The sequence below is a fragment of the Peromyscus californicus genome, unplaced genomic scaffold (genome assembly GCF_007827085.1).
Source record: "Peromyscus californicus insignis strain IS unplaced genomic scaffold, ASM782708v3 Scaffold_10__1_contigs__length_136768540, whole genome shotgun sequence".
Lineage (NCBI taxonomy): Eukaryota > Metazoa > Chordata > Mammalia > Rodentia > Cricetidae > Peromyscus > Peromyscus californicus.
In genome coordinates, this window is record NW_026294391.1 from 91,194,984 (window position 1) to 91,209,585 (window position 14,602).

The window sequence follows — 14,602 nt, forward strand, 5'->3', positions numbered from 1 at the left end:
TAGTATCACATAGAAGCCTTCTAAAAGACTGAATTGTCATCATGCTGAAATTGGATGGGGCTGATAAGTCAACATATAAGTGGCTAATAATATTGATAACAGAGGGAGAGGTTTTGGTCATTAAAGTTTCTATAGTTGAATAATGACAGTAATTTTCCATGCCATTAGTCTTGATTTAATTCCACATGGAAATTATAATAAGCATTATTATTTTTTATTTTGTTTTATGTTTGTTAATAAGAGTGTCTTAAATCTTTACCAATTTATGGTAGACTGAAGTTAGTTATTAGTGGTAGTGGTAGGTTTGGAATTATAATAAAGTTTGATTGTGTCTTTTGTAATGTTATTTTTATTTTGTTCAGGAGTGATGCTAGTATTTGGATATACCACACAGTGACAATAGGAAAACATTCAGACTTGTCATGCACTAATTGAGTAATTTGAAGGTGTTAATGATGGCTTTTGATAGAGTTAATTATAGTTGTGTTATCAGCAAATTATGAGGTCAAAGTTTTTGTTGAATCTAATAATATGGGAGATTGAGTAATTTATGTATGTATGTATGTATGTATGTATTTATTTATTTATTTATTGGTTTTTCGAGACAGGGTTTCTCTGTGTAGTTTTGCTGCCTGTCCTGGATCTCGCGTTGTAGACCAGGCTGGCCTGGAACTCATAGAGATTCTCCTGGCTCTGCCTCCCAAGTGCTGGGATTAAAGGCATGCACCACTGACACCTGGCTGAGATTGAGTAATTTATGAATGTGAAGAAATTGGTCTTGTGAAGATACAATAGTTATGACTGTATTATAAAGCTTTAGAAGTTGAATAATTGTAGGCAGAGTTTTTCAGTCCTGCAGCTGCTCTCAAATAATCATTTGGAGGTTTAATATTAATTACTAATGCTTGGCTAAATAGCTCAGGCTTGTTACTAGCTAACTCTTATACTTAAATTAACCAATATTTCTTATCTGTGCTTTGCCATGTGGCTTGGTAACTTTTCTCAGTACAACGTGCCCATCTTGCTCTCTCTATGTCTGCCAGCGATTCTCTGACTCCACTCTTCTTCATTCCAGCATCCTCAGTTTGATTGTTCAACCTAACTTTATCCTGTATTGCTATAGGCCTGTCAGCTTCTTTATTAACCAATGAAATTAAATCATATTTACAGAGTACAGAAGGATTATCCCACAGCAAAAATAGTGTGGAATCTTGGTCCTTACTTGCACTTTTATTATAGTTGAGATTACTGAAGTAAATTGAATAGTAATAAGAATTGAAGACATAGGTACTACAATTTAAAAAATAAATACAATTGTTTATCTTTTAATTATTCAATTATTCCTTTTTGATACACTGGGAATTGTTGAGAGATTACATTTGGATATCTAGATAGTTTAGGTAACTGCTTTTTTAACCAGGTTAAGTCTAGAAGATTTGAAGCTGTATTTTACTTAATAATTAGTTTATTAGTAAATAACAATGCATTGTAGTTGGTAAAAATCTAAAAAATCAGAGGAACTGTGGGTACATGAAGAAAATTAAGTTGTAAGGTTAAAGTCATTACATTACTTTCTTAGGATAAAGTTAGGCCTAAAATATTGATGGTGAAGGAAATAGTTTAAGGAATGCATATGCAGTTATTTATGGGGCATTTTTTGAGACAATGTTGTTTGACATATGAAGTCTTGTGAAATGCTGCCAAATAGTGAGGTGTTTTATTGACTTAATAACGGGAGTTATTTCTTAATTAATTAATGAAAAGAATCCAGATAGTCCTAAAAGGTTGAAAAAGAGAATTCATGTGCTGTAGCATGAATCTTAAAGAGTCTTTATTAATAAAATCAAACCTGAGGTCAGTTATTGGGGTGAACACTGGAAGATCAGAGACACAGAACAAGCCACAGCTAATCTCACCTGGCCAACTTCTCAGCTGATCTTGTTTCCTCAGACTGGAAGCTTCTGTGTCCTCATCCCAATGGCTCTCAGCTGAACTGCTTCTCAAAAGCCCGAAGCTTAACCAGCTAAAAGCTTCTAGTTTCAGGTCCTCATGCCTTATATACATTTCTGCTTTCTACCACCACTCCCTGGGATTAAAGGCGTGAGTCACCATGCTTGGCTGTAACCTTGAACACATGGATTTCTGCCTCTGGAATGCTAGGATTAAAGGCGTGTGCTACCACTGCCTATCCTAAGTATCTAGTGGCTTTTCTGTTCTGTGACCCCAGATAAGTTTATTAGGGTACACAATATTTTGGGGAACACAATACCACCACACATGTGCTGCACACAGCTATTAGGGAAGTGGCAGTTAATGTAATTAGAAGAACTCATATATTAGAATACCCTATGTTTGCAGATTTTATATTATCTTTAGAGTGAGTGCTGGGCTTGCAGTTGTTATTGTTAAATTGTATAGTTTTGGCAAAGTCTACTATTTTTCATATGCCTTGCTCATCATTGAGGGTATGGGTGATGGTCCAGAGCATCTAAATAATATGTGCACAGATTCTGAGAAAAGCTAAGACAAATCCAACATCCTCAATGCAGTTATATAAAATGGCTTATAAAGTTATTGTAAAGTATTAGTGTCTGTTGAGTACATCATTCAAGTAATGGAAGTCATATATCCCTATTCTTCATTCAATTAATAGTTGAAATAGGTTGTTCACAGTAACTGGAATGACTATAGTAAGAAATATGAGTAACTGAAGAATTGACTGATAATCATAAAGAGAATTTTATAGTTGATCGTGTAGCAAGTGGTACTACTACTAGCAATATGATACTCTATTTTCAAAGCTCAGAGTTAAGTATATAGTTTGAATTGCTATCCATTGTAAGTTAGAGATTATAGTTTTATGACCTAAATTGATAAATATTGTTGTTGGGAATACAATTATAATAAAACTCACTTAAATGAGTATTTTTATCTATAAAGCATAGTAAACATTTTTGTAAATATAGGAGAAGGAAATTATAAGCATTATTAAGATAATAAAATATTAGTTTATTTATTTTATTTGGAGTTGTCTGAATGTTTTGGTTTGGTTCCTATGACCAGTGAATAGTTACACTTTAAAAGTAAGAAAGCCATATTTTTATCTCTGATTACATAAATTGGCAGTTCATGCACAAGTTTTTTGGTAAATCAGAAGTGTGAGGCTTCTGTTATTATATTTATTAGTGTGTTTTATTGATATTCTGTTTACAATATGGAAATTATGTAATGAATTTAAGATTAAGGAATGGTAGAATTAATAGGGTTATATCCAATGATTATTAAAGTACTTTTGTGTAAATGATGAGTTAATATTGTATTTATATATAATTCACTCATTACGTGTTGCTTAATATTTATAAGGTATAGAAAGTGGCAATATGTTTGGAAAGAATGGTTAGAAATAGGGTGTAGGACCATCAGAGAATTGAGATCTGGAAGGAGTTGGGAGAGGGGAAAGAATATGATCAAAATATGCTGTATGAAATGAATGAATAAATAAAAATATGAATAGTTTACCAATTAATGGTAAATATGATAGCTAGATTTGTAAGACCAGCTCTAATTCTTTGGGATGATATTAAGGGTAGTATAGTTTTTAAATCTTTAAGCAAAATGTGTAATTTGGCTGTGAATACCAAATAGTATTGATGCTGTAAGGTCATGTTCTATTAATAATTCTGTAGTTCCAATATAACTCCATGACTATGTCTTGAGAATGACTACAATAAGTAGTGGTGTATGGATAACAGATGAATGTGCAATTCATTGCTTTAAGTCTGTTCATTGTGGGCAAATGGAGCTTGTTATAATGATGGCTCTTCTGTTTAATACCCACCAGTTTTTCATTTAACTCACAGTGAAAACTGTAGTCTAGCATGGCTTCTGTAACTTGGTCCCACTTCCTCATTCAGCTTCAGCAGTCTGATCTACCTGTTGTTCCTTGTCTATACATAGAATATACTGTACTAGTTATGCAAATATCATACCTTTCGTTTTATATCGATACCTTCTCAATGAGCTCTGTCCTGACCTCACCCTATTTCAAATTGCAACCTTTCTCCACCACTCATCTAGCACACTCAGTCATACTTACCCATTTCCCCCCTACAAACATATTTTCATATACATTTAAAAACTTACTAGATTTATTATTAACCTATTTAATATGTAATTTAATAATTTATTGCATTTGTTGTTTATTATTCTTTCCTATTGGTAGAAAGTTAGCTCCACAAAAACATGGAATTTCGTGTGTTTTATTTCATCAGTGTATCACAAACACCTAAAGCATTCCTCTGTATACTGTAGGCACTCATTATTTGTCTAAGAATTGATTTTAGACGTAGGCTTCTCTAAACACACTGTTGAATGAATACGAATGCTATTCCTTACAGTTGACTTCTTTAGAACCTATCTAAAGAAGGTTTAAGTAACCCTTCTTCCAGTAATATTTATTTTTTTACCAGGTGACAAAGGTGATACCTGCTTCAACTGTATCGGAACTGGCATTTCAGGGCCTCCAGGCCAACCTGGTCTGCCAGGTCTCCCAGGTCCTCCAGGTAAAATAGTCTTCATGTAGACAATCTTTTGTTGGCTCTTTGAGTATGCTAATAGTTTTATAATGTTATTAGGTTCCCAATTTATAGCTAGTTACTTGTGTCTACAAATTATTGAATATGAGATACCTCTCTTATTATATAAATCGCCCTTTTGTTTATAATACCTGAATCTACCAACGTTCTGTATTACAGCATTTGGTATTATTCGAATAATTACATTGTCCCCAAGTGAAATGACATAGAATCAGACTTTGCTTCTAGAAAACTAGGGAGGATGTTCATACTGTCTGAACACCAAGTATGGTTTCCAGAGCCAGAGTCATTGGGGATATATAATATATTGTAATTAAGGAACAAGGTTTCTATTACAGTTTTGGCAACTAGCTGCCAATATTCCTTTCTACATATAAGGCATCCCTCCTAATTTTGAGTCATTTTCCAGAACCACAACTATTCCACTCAATTAATTCTTCACATATGCCCAATATTATATATTCTTGAGGCTACATATAATGCCTGAGTCCAGCCTGATAATAGATTCCAGACTGCTTACCAGTCTAGTGTGTCTACCGAAGACACGAATTCATTAGGAGTTTGGAAATACTGTTAGCAAGCCTCATAGCTGCCACTAGGAGCTAGTAATATAGCCTGTACTTCCTTCCCATCTAGTTTGTCCTCAACTTGAGAATAAATAAGAGTCACACAGAGGGCTTATTAAAATCCAGATTGCTGGATCCCATCCTTATGTGCTGATTCAGTAGTTCTGGTTAGCGGTATCTAAACACTAACTTTTAAACTAATAACCGGATAATAACGATGCAGTTAGTGTAGAAATTCATCTGTAGAGCCATTGCTTTAGTAACTTTTTTCTGTAACCTCTGGCACCAACTAGATCTCACAAACCAAATCTTAGGGAACAGCAAACAAAAAAAAATGGGGGGAGGAAAATTGTATAACTGAAAGTTAAGATATGCAGGCTCCTCTGATTTCTTCTCCCTTTGACAATAGAATGGTTATGGGGACTCAAGCCCCACCTCACAGCTGCAAAGGATACTCTGGAGTTAGAAACACCCAAATTTATGTATAAGAAAGTCTGGTTTTCGGGCTGGAGAGTTGGCTCAGTGGTTAAGAGCTGAGTTTGATTCCCAGCACCCGCTATCTGCAGTTCCTAGTAATCTGATACCTTCTTCTAGCCTCCATGGGCACCAAGCACTCAGGTGGTGCACAGACACACAAACAAAACACCCACACACATGAAATAAATAGGCTTTTTGGGGGGGGGGTGAGGCCGGGTTTCTCTGTGTAGCTTTGCCCCTTTCCTGGAACTCACTCTGTAGCCCAGGAAGGCCTTGAACTCACAGACATCCACCTGCCCAAGTGCTGGGATTAAAGGCGTGCGCCACCACTGCCTGGCTATGTAAATAGGCTTTTTTTTAAAAAGAAAAAGGGCTGGGCATTGGCCAGGAGGCAGAGCCAGGCGGATCTCTGTGAGTTCGAGGCCAGCCTGGTCTACCAAGTGAGCTCCAGGAAAGGCTCAAAGCTACACAGAGAAACCCTGTCTCGAAAGAAAAAAAAAAGAAAAGAAAAAGGATTTCTTCCTACTGAGAACATGAAAGAGGGAAGAGTATGACTTAAATGTAGTAGGATAGAGTCCTCAATTTAAAATCTAAGTTTGTTATGCACTGTTGTCTATATGAGCATGACTGGGGCTTAAGGCTCAGAGCTCACATGATTCTCTGTGTGTCTTAGGATCTCTTGGATTCCCTGGAGAGAAGGGAGAAAAAGGACATGCTGGAGCGACTGGTCCAAAAGGATTACCAGTAAGCTTTGATTGTATTATGAGCCACAAAGGACTGGAAGGAAGCCATGTGTCCTTTGATTTTCACTTATGGACACATACATTAAATTTAGGTTTAATATTAAATTATAATTTATTTTATTCCTTCCCTCTCCCTGCTTTGCCATCCTTACTTCATACATTACTCTGTATACTAAATGTTATAGGGTGGGTTAATGGAGCAAATTGGAGAAAAGAATGTTAGAAAAAAAAACTGATTTCCTTTTTTTTCTTTCTTCTCCCTCCTTTTTCTTTCAACTCAGGGCATACCTGGACCTCCTGGTGCTCCAGGCTTTCCAGGACCTAAAGGGGACCCTGGTGATGTCCTCACTCTTCCAGGAATGAAAGGTGACAAAGGACAGTTGGGTTCCCCTGGAGCTCCAGGGCTTCCTGGCCTACCTGGTACTCCTGGAAAGGATGGATTGCCAGGACTCCCTGGCCCCAAAGGAGAGCCTGTGAGTTGGTTTGATAGTCTTGCTTAATGTGAGACTGTCACTTAGTAATGTTAGGATAGGTTCTGTTTCAGTGGTAGAACTCATACTTGTGTGTAAGACCATAAACTTAATTCTCAACACACTATTCCCCGCCCAAAAAAAAGCTTGCTAAATTGAAATAAAGAGTGGGCCTAATGATTAGATGAATATTCTACTGATACCTAAAATAAGAAAATTTTACATTGAAATGGTACAATGTTACTAACTAGTTTCCTTACTATTCCCTTTCAGTTTTATAAACTTCCTAATTCATTACTGTATCAATTATTACTAGCCATAAATATATGGATAGGAAGTTTAAATGCTTAGGAGTCAGTGTGGCATTCACTTCTTATTCCAAATATCTCTGCGGGATATTTTTTAGACATGAAAAAAATCTAAATTGTTTTGTATGTATAGGAATGTTATAGATTTGTGTGAATAGATGGCCAGGTTAAGATACTAGAGAGCCAAACACTGAGCATAAGTCAACGGTCTCATTTTGTGTTTAGCATACAGTCTTGGATATTTGAATGGGAAATATATATAATAATAGGATAAAGAGACGATAACCATCTTGACTCATGGTGGATTGTAAACTTTTTGAGAGCAGAGACCTTGATCTACTTATCTTCTCAGCTTGTAGCACTGGCAGATATTTGTTGAGTAACGTAAGTGATCATAGATACAATTTAACAATATCATCACACAGTTATATAGCATTTAAGAAGTATTTATGGCTGTGTCATGTCCCTAGTTGTAGTCATTCATACTCACCTACAACCTGAAGTTGTTATATCAGTGTGTTTCTGTCTTAAATATTTCCATTTTCAGGGTGGAATTGCTTTTAAGGGTGAAAGAGGTCCTCCTGGGAACCCCGGTTTGCCAGGTCTCCCAGGAAACATGGGACCGATGGGCCCTGCTGGTTTGGGGCCCCCAGGCCCTATAGGTGAAAAAGGCATACGAGGTGTTGCAGGAAATCCAGGCCAGCCAGGCTTACCAGGCAAGTTCACTAGGATTGTTTGTTTGATTTTCAAATTTGGGCTTAAAAGCAAAATTAAAATATTGGGAAATGTGTTTCTCTGGCCATTTATATGCTCATAGCAAGGGAATAGGATGCATTTGTTTAAAATGGGATTCTTGTTAAGTTTTTTTCAGTCATTTGTTGGTATTGTTATTTGTATTTTGCGTGTGTATATATGTCTGTGTAGTTGTTTACATGTGGGTGGGAGGTTCCCATGCACATTACATTTTTTATAATTAAAAAATTTGATATTATAATGTAATTATAATAGCCAGGCATTGGTGGCACGTGCCTTTAATCCCAGCTCTGGAGGCAGAGGCAGGCAGATCTCTGTGACTTTGAGGCCAGCCTGGTCTACAGAGTGAGTTCCAGGACAGCCAGGGCTACAGAGAGAAACTCTGTCTTGAAAAAACAAAACAAAACAAAAGAGAAAGATACACTATAATTTTAAATTTTTCCTTCTTACCTTTCTTCCCTCCAACTTCAACTCCTCCCATAATGTAACTCCTTGCTCTCTTTCAAAGTCATGGTCTCTTTTTATTTAAATGCTGTTGTATATATATATATATATATATATATATATATATATATATATATATATATATATATTCCTAAATACAACCTGCTTAGTCTGTATAATGTTACTTGTATAAATACATTGTCAGGGTTGAAAACATACACCTTAATTTTGGAGACAGGGTCTCTCACTGAACCTGGAGTTCATTGATATGACTAGGCTGACTAGCTGGTGAGCTCCAAGGATTCGCCTGTCTCCATACCCTCAATATTAGGGTTACAGACATGTGCTGCTGTGATTACCTTTTTTTCTATGGGTACTGAGAGTCTCAATACAGATTCTTATTTAGCAGGCGCTTTGCTGACTGAGCTATCCTCCCAACCTAATTTATGTTCTGATTCTCAAGGAAAGGAGAAGATAGGTGTTCCAGATGAATGGGGGTGGGTGGTAATTTGATTTCCTGGGTTTTTTTGATTTGTTTTGTTTTGTTTTGTTGTTGTTATATCCAAGCCCTCTTCTATTGGATGATGCCTGCCCATTCTGGGTGAAGGCAGACCTTCCCTCCTTAGATCACTGATTCAAATGCCCTTCTCTTCTGGAATCATGGGTCATGGGCATAACCAGAAATACTTGCTTTATCAGCTATCTGAATCTCCCTTAATCTAGTCAGGCTGACATATAAAATTAATTGTCAAACAATCATAAAAGTACCTAAAACTGCCATTTGCTTCTTTTTCTCTTTGAAACTTCATACTTCTATTTGAGACCTTCCTAGAATATACAAAGTGGGATTGTTTTCTTTGGTCAGGTAAATGATTCTTACTCCGAAATAATCCATCTATTTTCAGGTCCTAAAGGTGATCCAGGCCAGACCATAACCCAGCCAGGGAAACCTGGCCTGCCAGGTAATCCAGGCAGAGACGGTGAAGTGGGCCTTCCAGGTATGCAAAGAATTTACTTTATTTCAAAACATCTTCATCACTTGGTTTCTTTCTTTGGATGTTTCCCATTCTTACACTATTATTTTTCGATAGGTGATCCCGGACTTCCCGGCCAACCAGGCCTGCCAGGGATACCTGGTAGCAAAGGAGAACCAGGTATCCCGGGGATTGGGCTTCTTGGACCACCAGGTCCCAAAGGTATGTTGGACTAGGTACTGGACTGTGTAGATTAGCTGGTTAGCATGGTACTACTCTTTTATAATACAAAACAAAGTAAGTGTAACTCTTTTGCTCTATGTTGTAATAAAAAGTCACACTGGGGAGAGATGACTCAGTGACTAAGAGTACTGTCTGCTCTTCCAGAGGACCAGGGTTTACTTCTTAGCATCTCCATGCAAGCGCCTAACCACCCCTAGTTCTAGTTCTAATGGATTCAGTGCCTTCCTCTGGTTTCTGAGGGTACTAGGCACACACATGGTTCATATACATACATGCAGACCAAACACCCACACACATAAAATTAAAATGATAGAAAAATTTAAAATATTAAAAAAGAAAAGTCACTCCATGTGCCACAATTTTTGAGACTGGGTCTCTCTTTGAACCTGGAGTTCATTTTCTAAACAGTCTAGTGTCAAAACTACCTACAATGTTTTTAGTCTCACTACAACTTGAGTTTTATTGATATTCATAGGAGACCTGCCATTTCCTGGATGGAGATGGAAGAGGAGCGGAATGGGGGTGGGAAGGGGGGAGTGGGGGAGAGGGACTGGCTAGGATATAAAATAAATATATGAATAAAAAACTATATTTCAGAGATGCAGAAATTATTTATGTGCTAAAAAACATCATGGGAATTATTACATTTTGTGTTCATCATTGTGTTCTTGGAGCTTAGACTAGTTCCTGGGAATATAGCAAGCACTAAAGAGATATTTAATGAATTAATAGATTATATTAATCAGAAAATACATTCACTATACAATATGCAATGTTTATCCCAAGTAAAATATTCCTTTGACTTATTGAAATTTTGGTTTTTTTTCTACATTTCTGCTTTATTCCTCACAGAATTTATTCTGAGTAGCAGGGCAGCCCCTTTGTGTAATGACAATCCTCACTTCTATCAAACACTATTCTTCAAATGTCAGATTTGCTTTTATGTGTTAATGCTTCTACAACACATACAGTCGCATTTAGCTCATCTCTAGAGGTACATGATAGGCATTCTGTCACACTGCATCATGGTATAAGCAGAAGGGAAGTGCTGTATTTTTATGTGGTATTCATTCACAATATATAGTTCTGACTTATTCTATATTCTTCAGAAGGGCATATCTTCTTCTACACCCATTACTCTGTGGAAATGAAAGGCTAAGGTGGTTGAGAGAGAATCTATTAAACCTGATTCTAAATGGATATACAAAATGTCTGTGTATTTTTAACAAGTCAGTGTATAAAGCATGATTAGGGAGATGAGAATGTAACTATGTTTTTTAAAGTTTATTCTTTCTGTGGATTAAAAAAAATTGGCTTGCTATTTTGCAGGTTTCCCAGGAATTCCGGGACCTCCAGGAGCACCTGGAACACCTGGAAGAATGGGTCCAGATGGACCTCCTGGGTCACCAGGCTTTCCAGGACCAAAGGTCTGGAACATTTTTAAAAGATTTATTTATTTGTTATGTTTCATGTGTATGAGTGCTTTGCCTGTGTTTGTATGTATGTGCACCATGTGCATGCCTGGTGACTACAGAGGTCAGAAGAGGGCCTCGTATGCCCTGGAACTGAAGTTATAGACAGTTGTTAACTACCATGTGAGTGCTGGGAATTGAATCTGGTTTCTCTACAAGAGCAGCCAATGCTCTTACCTGCTGAGCCATCTCTCCATCCCCAGTCTAGAACATTTTAACTTACCCCCTTTTGATCTTCCTGTCTACTCTACTTTCCTTAGTCCTAGTTCCTATTTTAACTTAGACATTGTCACAGGTCTTTATTATATTAATAAAAGTTAACTATATTTTCATTTAAAAATAAAATATCTAACCCCAAACTATCTTTAATAGACCAAAAGGTAATATTTAGATCCAAAAAGTTTCTTACCTTTGTTTAGACAGGTGGGTTGTTAGATTAAATGAAAGAATCCAGTGGTCAGCTTTGCCTGTGCTTATGTATACAAACAGTAACCCATTTCATACTTGTCCTACCTGTGAATGATTGGTGAAGTTGTGCTGGATGTATCAAGTCCTTCCTGTATTGTTTCTTCTGTCCCAAGTCCATCAAAGATATCTAGAGCATATCACTGCTGTTTGGTTCTACTAATAAATACCTTCGGTTGTGTCTTATTTAACCTCAAACACTTTTCAGCCAGCCTTCAGCTAACTGCTGCAATGTATAATTATCCTGGCTCTTCTTGTATTTTCTGTGCTTTAATGATTTCATCTTGCTGGGTTTCATCATTATTAGTTGTTTTCCATGGGAAAAGCAGCTATGGGCTCTCATGAGAAAACTACTTCTCCGTTGGCTTGTTTTTATTTTATGATGAACATTTTCAAATAAACACAAAAGCAAAAGAAGTAATATAATGAACTTTCATATATCTGTCACCCAGGCACAAAATTATTAAGATTTTAATAATATTTCCTTAATCTTCTCCTGGTTTTTTTTTGGGGGGGAGGAGTGTTCTCATTTAACCCAAATCTCAAAAGTACATCATTTCACTTGCAATTGCTTCAATATTTATCTCTAACTAAATGGAAAATTTATACAGAAACCACAATGGCATTCTAAGACTTAGTCAAATATTAAAAATAATTATTTGGATGATCTAATTCTCAGTCCATATTCACATTTCCTCACTTGGGTACAGTGTTATTTAATCCCATGCTTTTTTAGTTAACTTTCTTATTTTGAAACCAGTCCAACTCATTTAATTTGATTTTACTAAACCCTGTTTCCTAACCTTCCAGATATTTCCTCTAACACGCCTATTACTTTTCATTTAATTATCCTTTCCTCACCATAGGAGAGAAGTATTACTTTGTATTCTCTGCTTTAAATTCTCTGTAATAATTGGTAAGCATCAGGAAAGTCACGGGACTTTTCCTTGTGTTTTGTCATGTGTATGCTTAAGGGAGAGCCAGGATTTGGGTTACCTGGGCCACCTGGGCCACCAGGATTCCCAGGTTTCAAAGGAACACCTGGTCCAAAAGGTGATCGTGGCTTCCCAGGACCTCCAGGTCCTCCAGGACGCACTGGCTTGGATGGGCTACCTGGACCAAAAGGTATGGAGGCTCTTGCTACTTCTCAATTTGCTTTAAAGTTATGTTGATGTTGAAACCTTTAGAAAAGGTTGAGGATCATAAGACAGTTAAATGGAGAGCCCATGATGCTCTTCTGTCACGGCTGTAATTTTGTTCATATTCTGCTAGTTAGTTTTAATTTTTATTTCCTCGGAAAGGTAATACAAAGATATTTGCATAAAAGTAACAGACCTGAGTGTGGTACCATAGGCCAGTAATCCCCTCATGTAGGGGTCAGAGGCAGAAGGATCAAGGGTTCAAGGCCATCCTCATCTATGTAGTGAATTTTAAATCAGCCTGGGCTACAGAATAACCTGTTTCAAAAACAAACAAACAAACAAGCGGACAAACTGACGGAAATATTTCTTTCACTTCGTCCCTCTCCACTTCCCTCCTCCCCAGCCCACATGTAATCTCAGTTGAGTTTCTTTTTCTCGGTCCGTTGTTCCTCTACATAAATACATAAAGACTTTGGAGGCTTTTTCTTCATTTGTCAAAACAGAGGACATAATTACCTTTTACCTTTCCATGTGTTGTGGTGTGTAGTTTTATAATTTAGGAATCACTCTATGTCAGTGCTTTCAGCATTTAAAGCATTTAGTGGGCTAGTATTTAATTACATGAGTATACTATCAGTTGCTACTTGTTGGAATGGATTTTTGCCATTCTTTTCTGATTACAAATAATGTCACATGTGTTATTTCAGTAAAAAGTAAAAGTCTCTCAAGGTACTGTGAAATTTCTCGCAATCTGTGCTATTTACATTCCTATCAAAAATGAATGAATGTACTTGTCTTACCCAATCACTTCCTGACTATGCTAAAATAAAACTAAACAGCAAACCAACAAACCTCCTGGATTTTTCTAGTCTGATGAAAGTTTATAAGTAGGTTTATTAGCATAATTTTTTTCTTTAAAATATGTCATTGTAAAGTTTTCGAATACACAGAAACATTAAAAGAATTGGGCATCGAATGGCTATCTTCCCGCTGCTTGGGCCCAGCATATAACATTTTGTTTCCCTCCAAACTATTTTTAAATAAAATACTGCAAATATATGAGCGAGAGATATAGCTGTACAGTAGAAAACTTGCCTAGTATGTGAAAGGCCCCAGATTCAAGCCTCAGTCCCAGAAATGGAAATTCCATGTATAATACAAGGGAGAAAAGACAACACAATGGCTGTTATATACACCCATCACTGGTGTTCTACCCTGAATGTTTTGCTATACATATTTTATCATATATCTGTCCATCTCACCATATCTCTAGATAGCTGTTGATTTCTTTTTGATGAATATCAAAGCAAATTGCAATAGTGGTGCACTTTTCCCTAAATACTCGCAGATGTACAATAACTACAATTCCAAAGGTGTCTTATGTATTTTATTTCTATATGAAATCCATAGATGTATTTTCAGATTGGCAAATATAATCCAATATCATATAAACATCCCAGGTCTGGGGATGCAACTAATTGGTAGTGCATTTTCCTGCAATGCTCTAAGTCCTAGTATACACATGCACACGCACATAATATATATATACATATATATATATATATTTCCAGAAACTGTCTTTATTCCATTTTCTAAATAGTCTATAACATCCACACCAAGATTGTTAGGAATGTTTTAAAATATATTGTTATTCTGTCTGTTCTGGATTCCTTGTGTACAGAATCATGCAATATGTACATTCTTGTAAAACATCTTTTACTGAGCATGTTTTTAAGAAAACATTCACTGTGCTCATCACTAGTTTTTATTACTAAGAAACAAGATGACATTGTGAGGACACCTGGCTGTGCCAAGTTGCTGACTGTTATAAGAGAAGCAATTAAAAGAGTTCTCTAAGTCTTTTGATGAATATATGCTTTCATTTTGCTTAACCATGTAGCTAAGATTAGAATTGTTGCTCATGTGTGCTCACTTATATAAGAAACTATT

The 14,602-nt window shown here is 36.4% G+C and overlaps 1 protein-coding gene across 2 annotated transcripts in view; it reads left to right on the forward strand.

Moving 5' to 3' along the window:
- The window catches only part of Col4a5 (collagen type IV alpha 5 chain), a 200,462-nt gene that overhangs the window by 109,958 nt on the left and 75,902 nt on the right, over positions 1-14,602 (forward strand). For both annotated transcript variants that reach the window (XM_052737125.1, XM_052737134.1), the window contains exons 22-29: positions 4,470-4,562; positions 6,312-6,382; positions 6,663-6,854; positions 7,707-7,875; positions 9,262-9,354; positions 9,448-9,552; positions 10,903-11,000; positions 12,485-12,635. In XM_052737125.1, the coding sequence (XP_052593085.1) occupies positions 4,470-4,562; positions 6,312-6,382; positions 6,663-6,854; positions 7,707-7,875; positions 9,262-9,354; positions 9,448-9,552; positions 10,903-11,000; positions 12,485-12,635 (972 nt within the window). The remainder of the gene's footprint in view (positions 1-4,469; positions 4,563-6,311; positions 6,383-6,662; positions 6,855-7,706; positions 7,876-9,261; positions 9,355-9,447; positions 9,553-10,902; positions 11,001-12,484; positions 12,636-14,602) is intronic.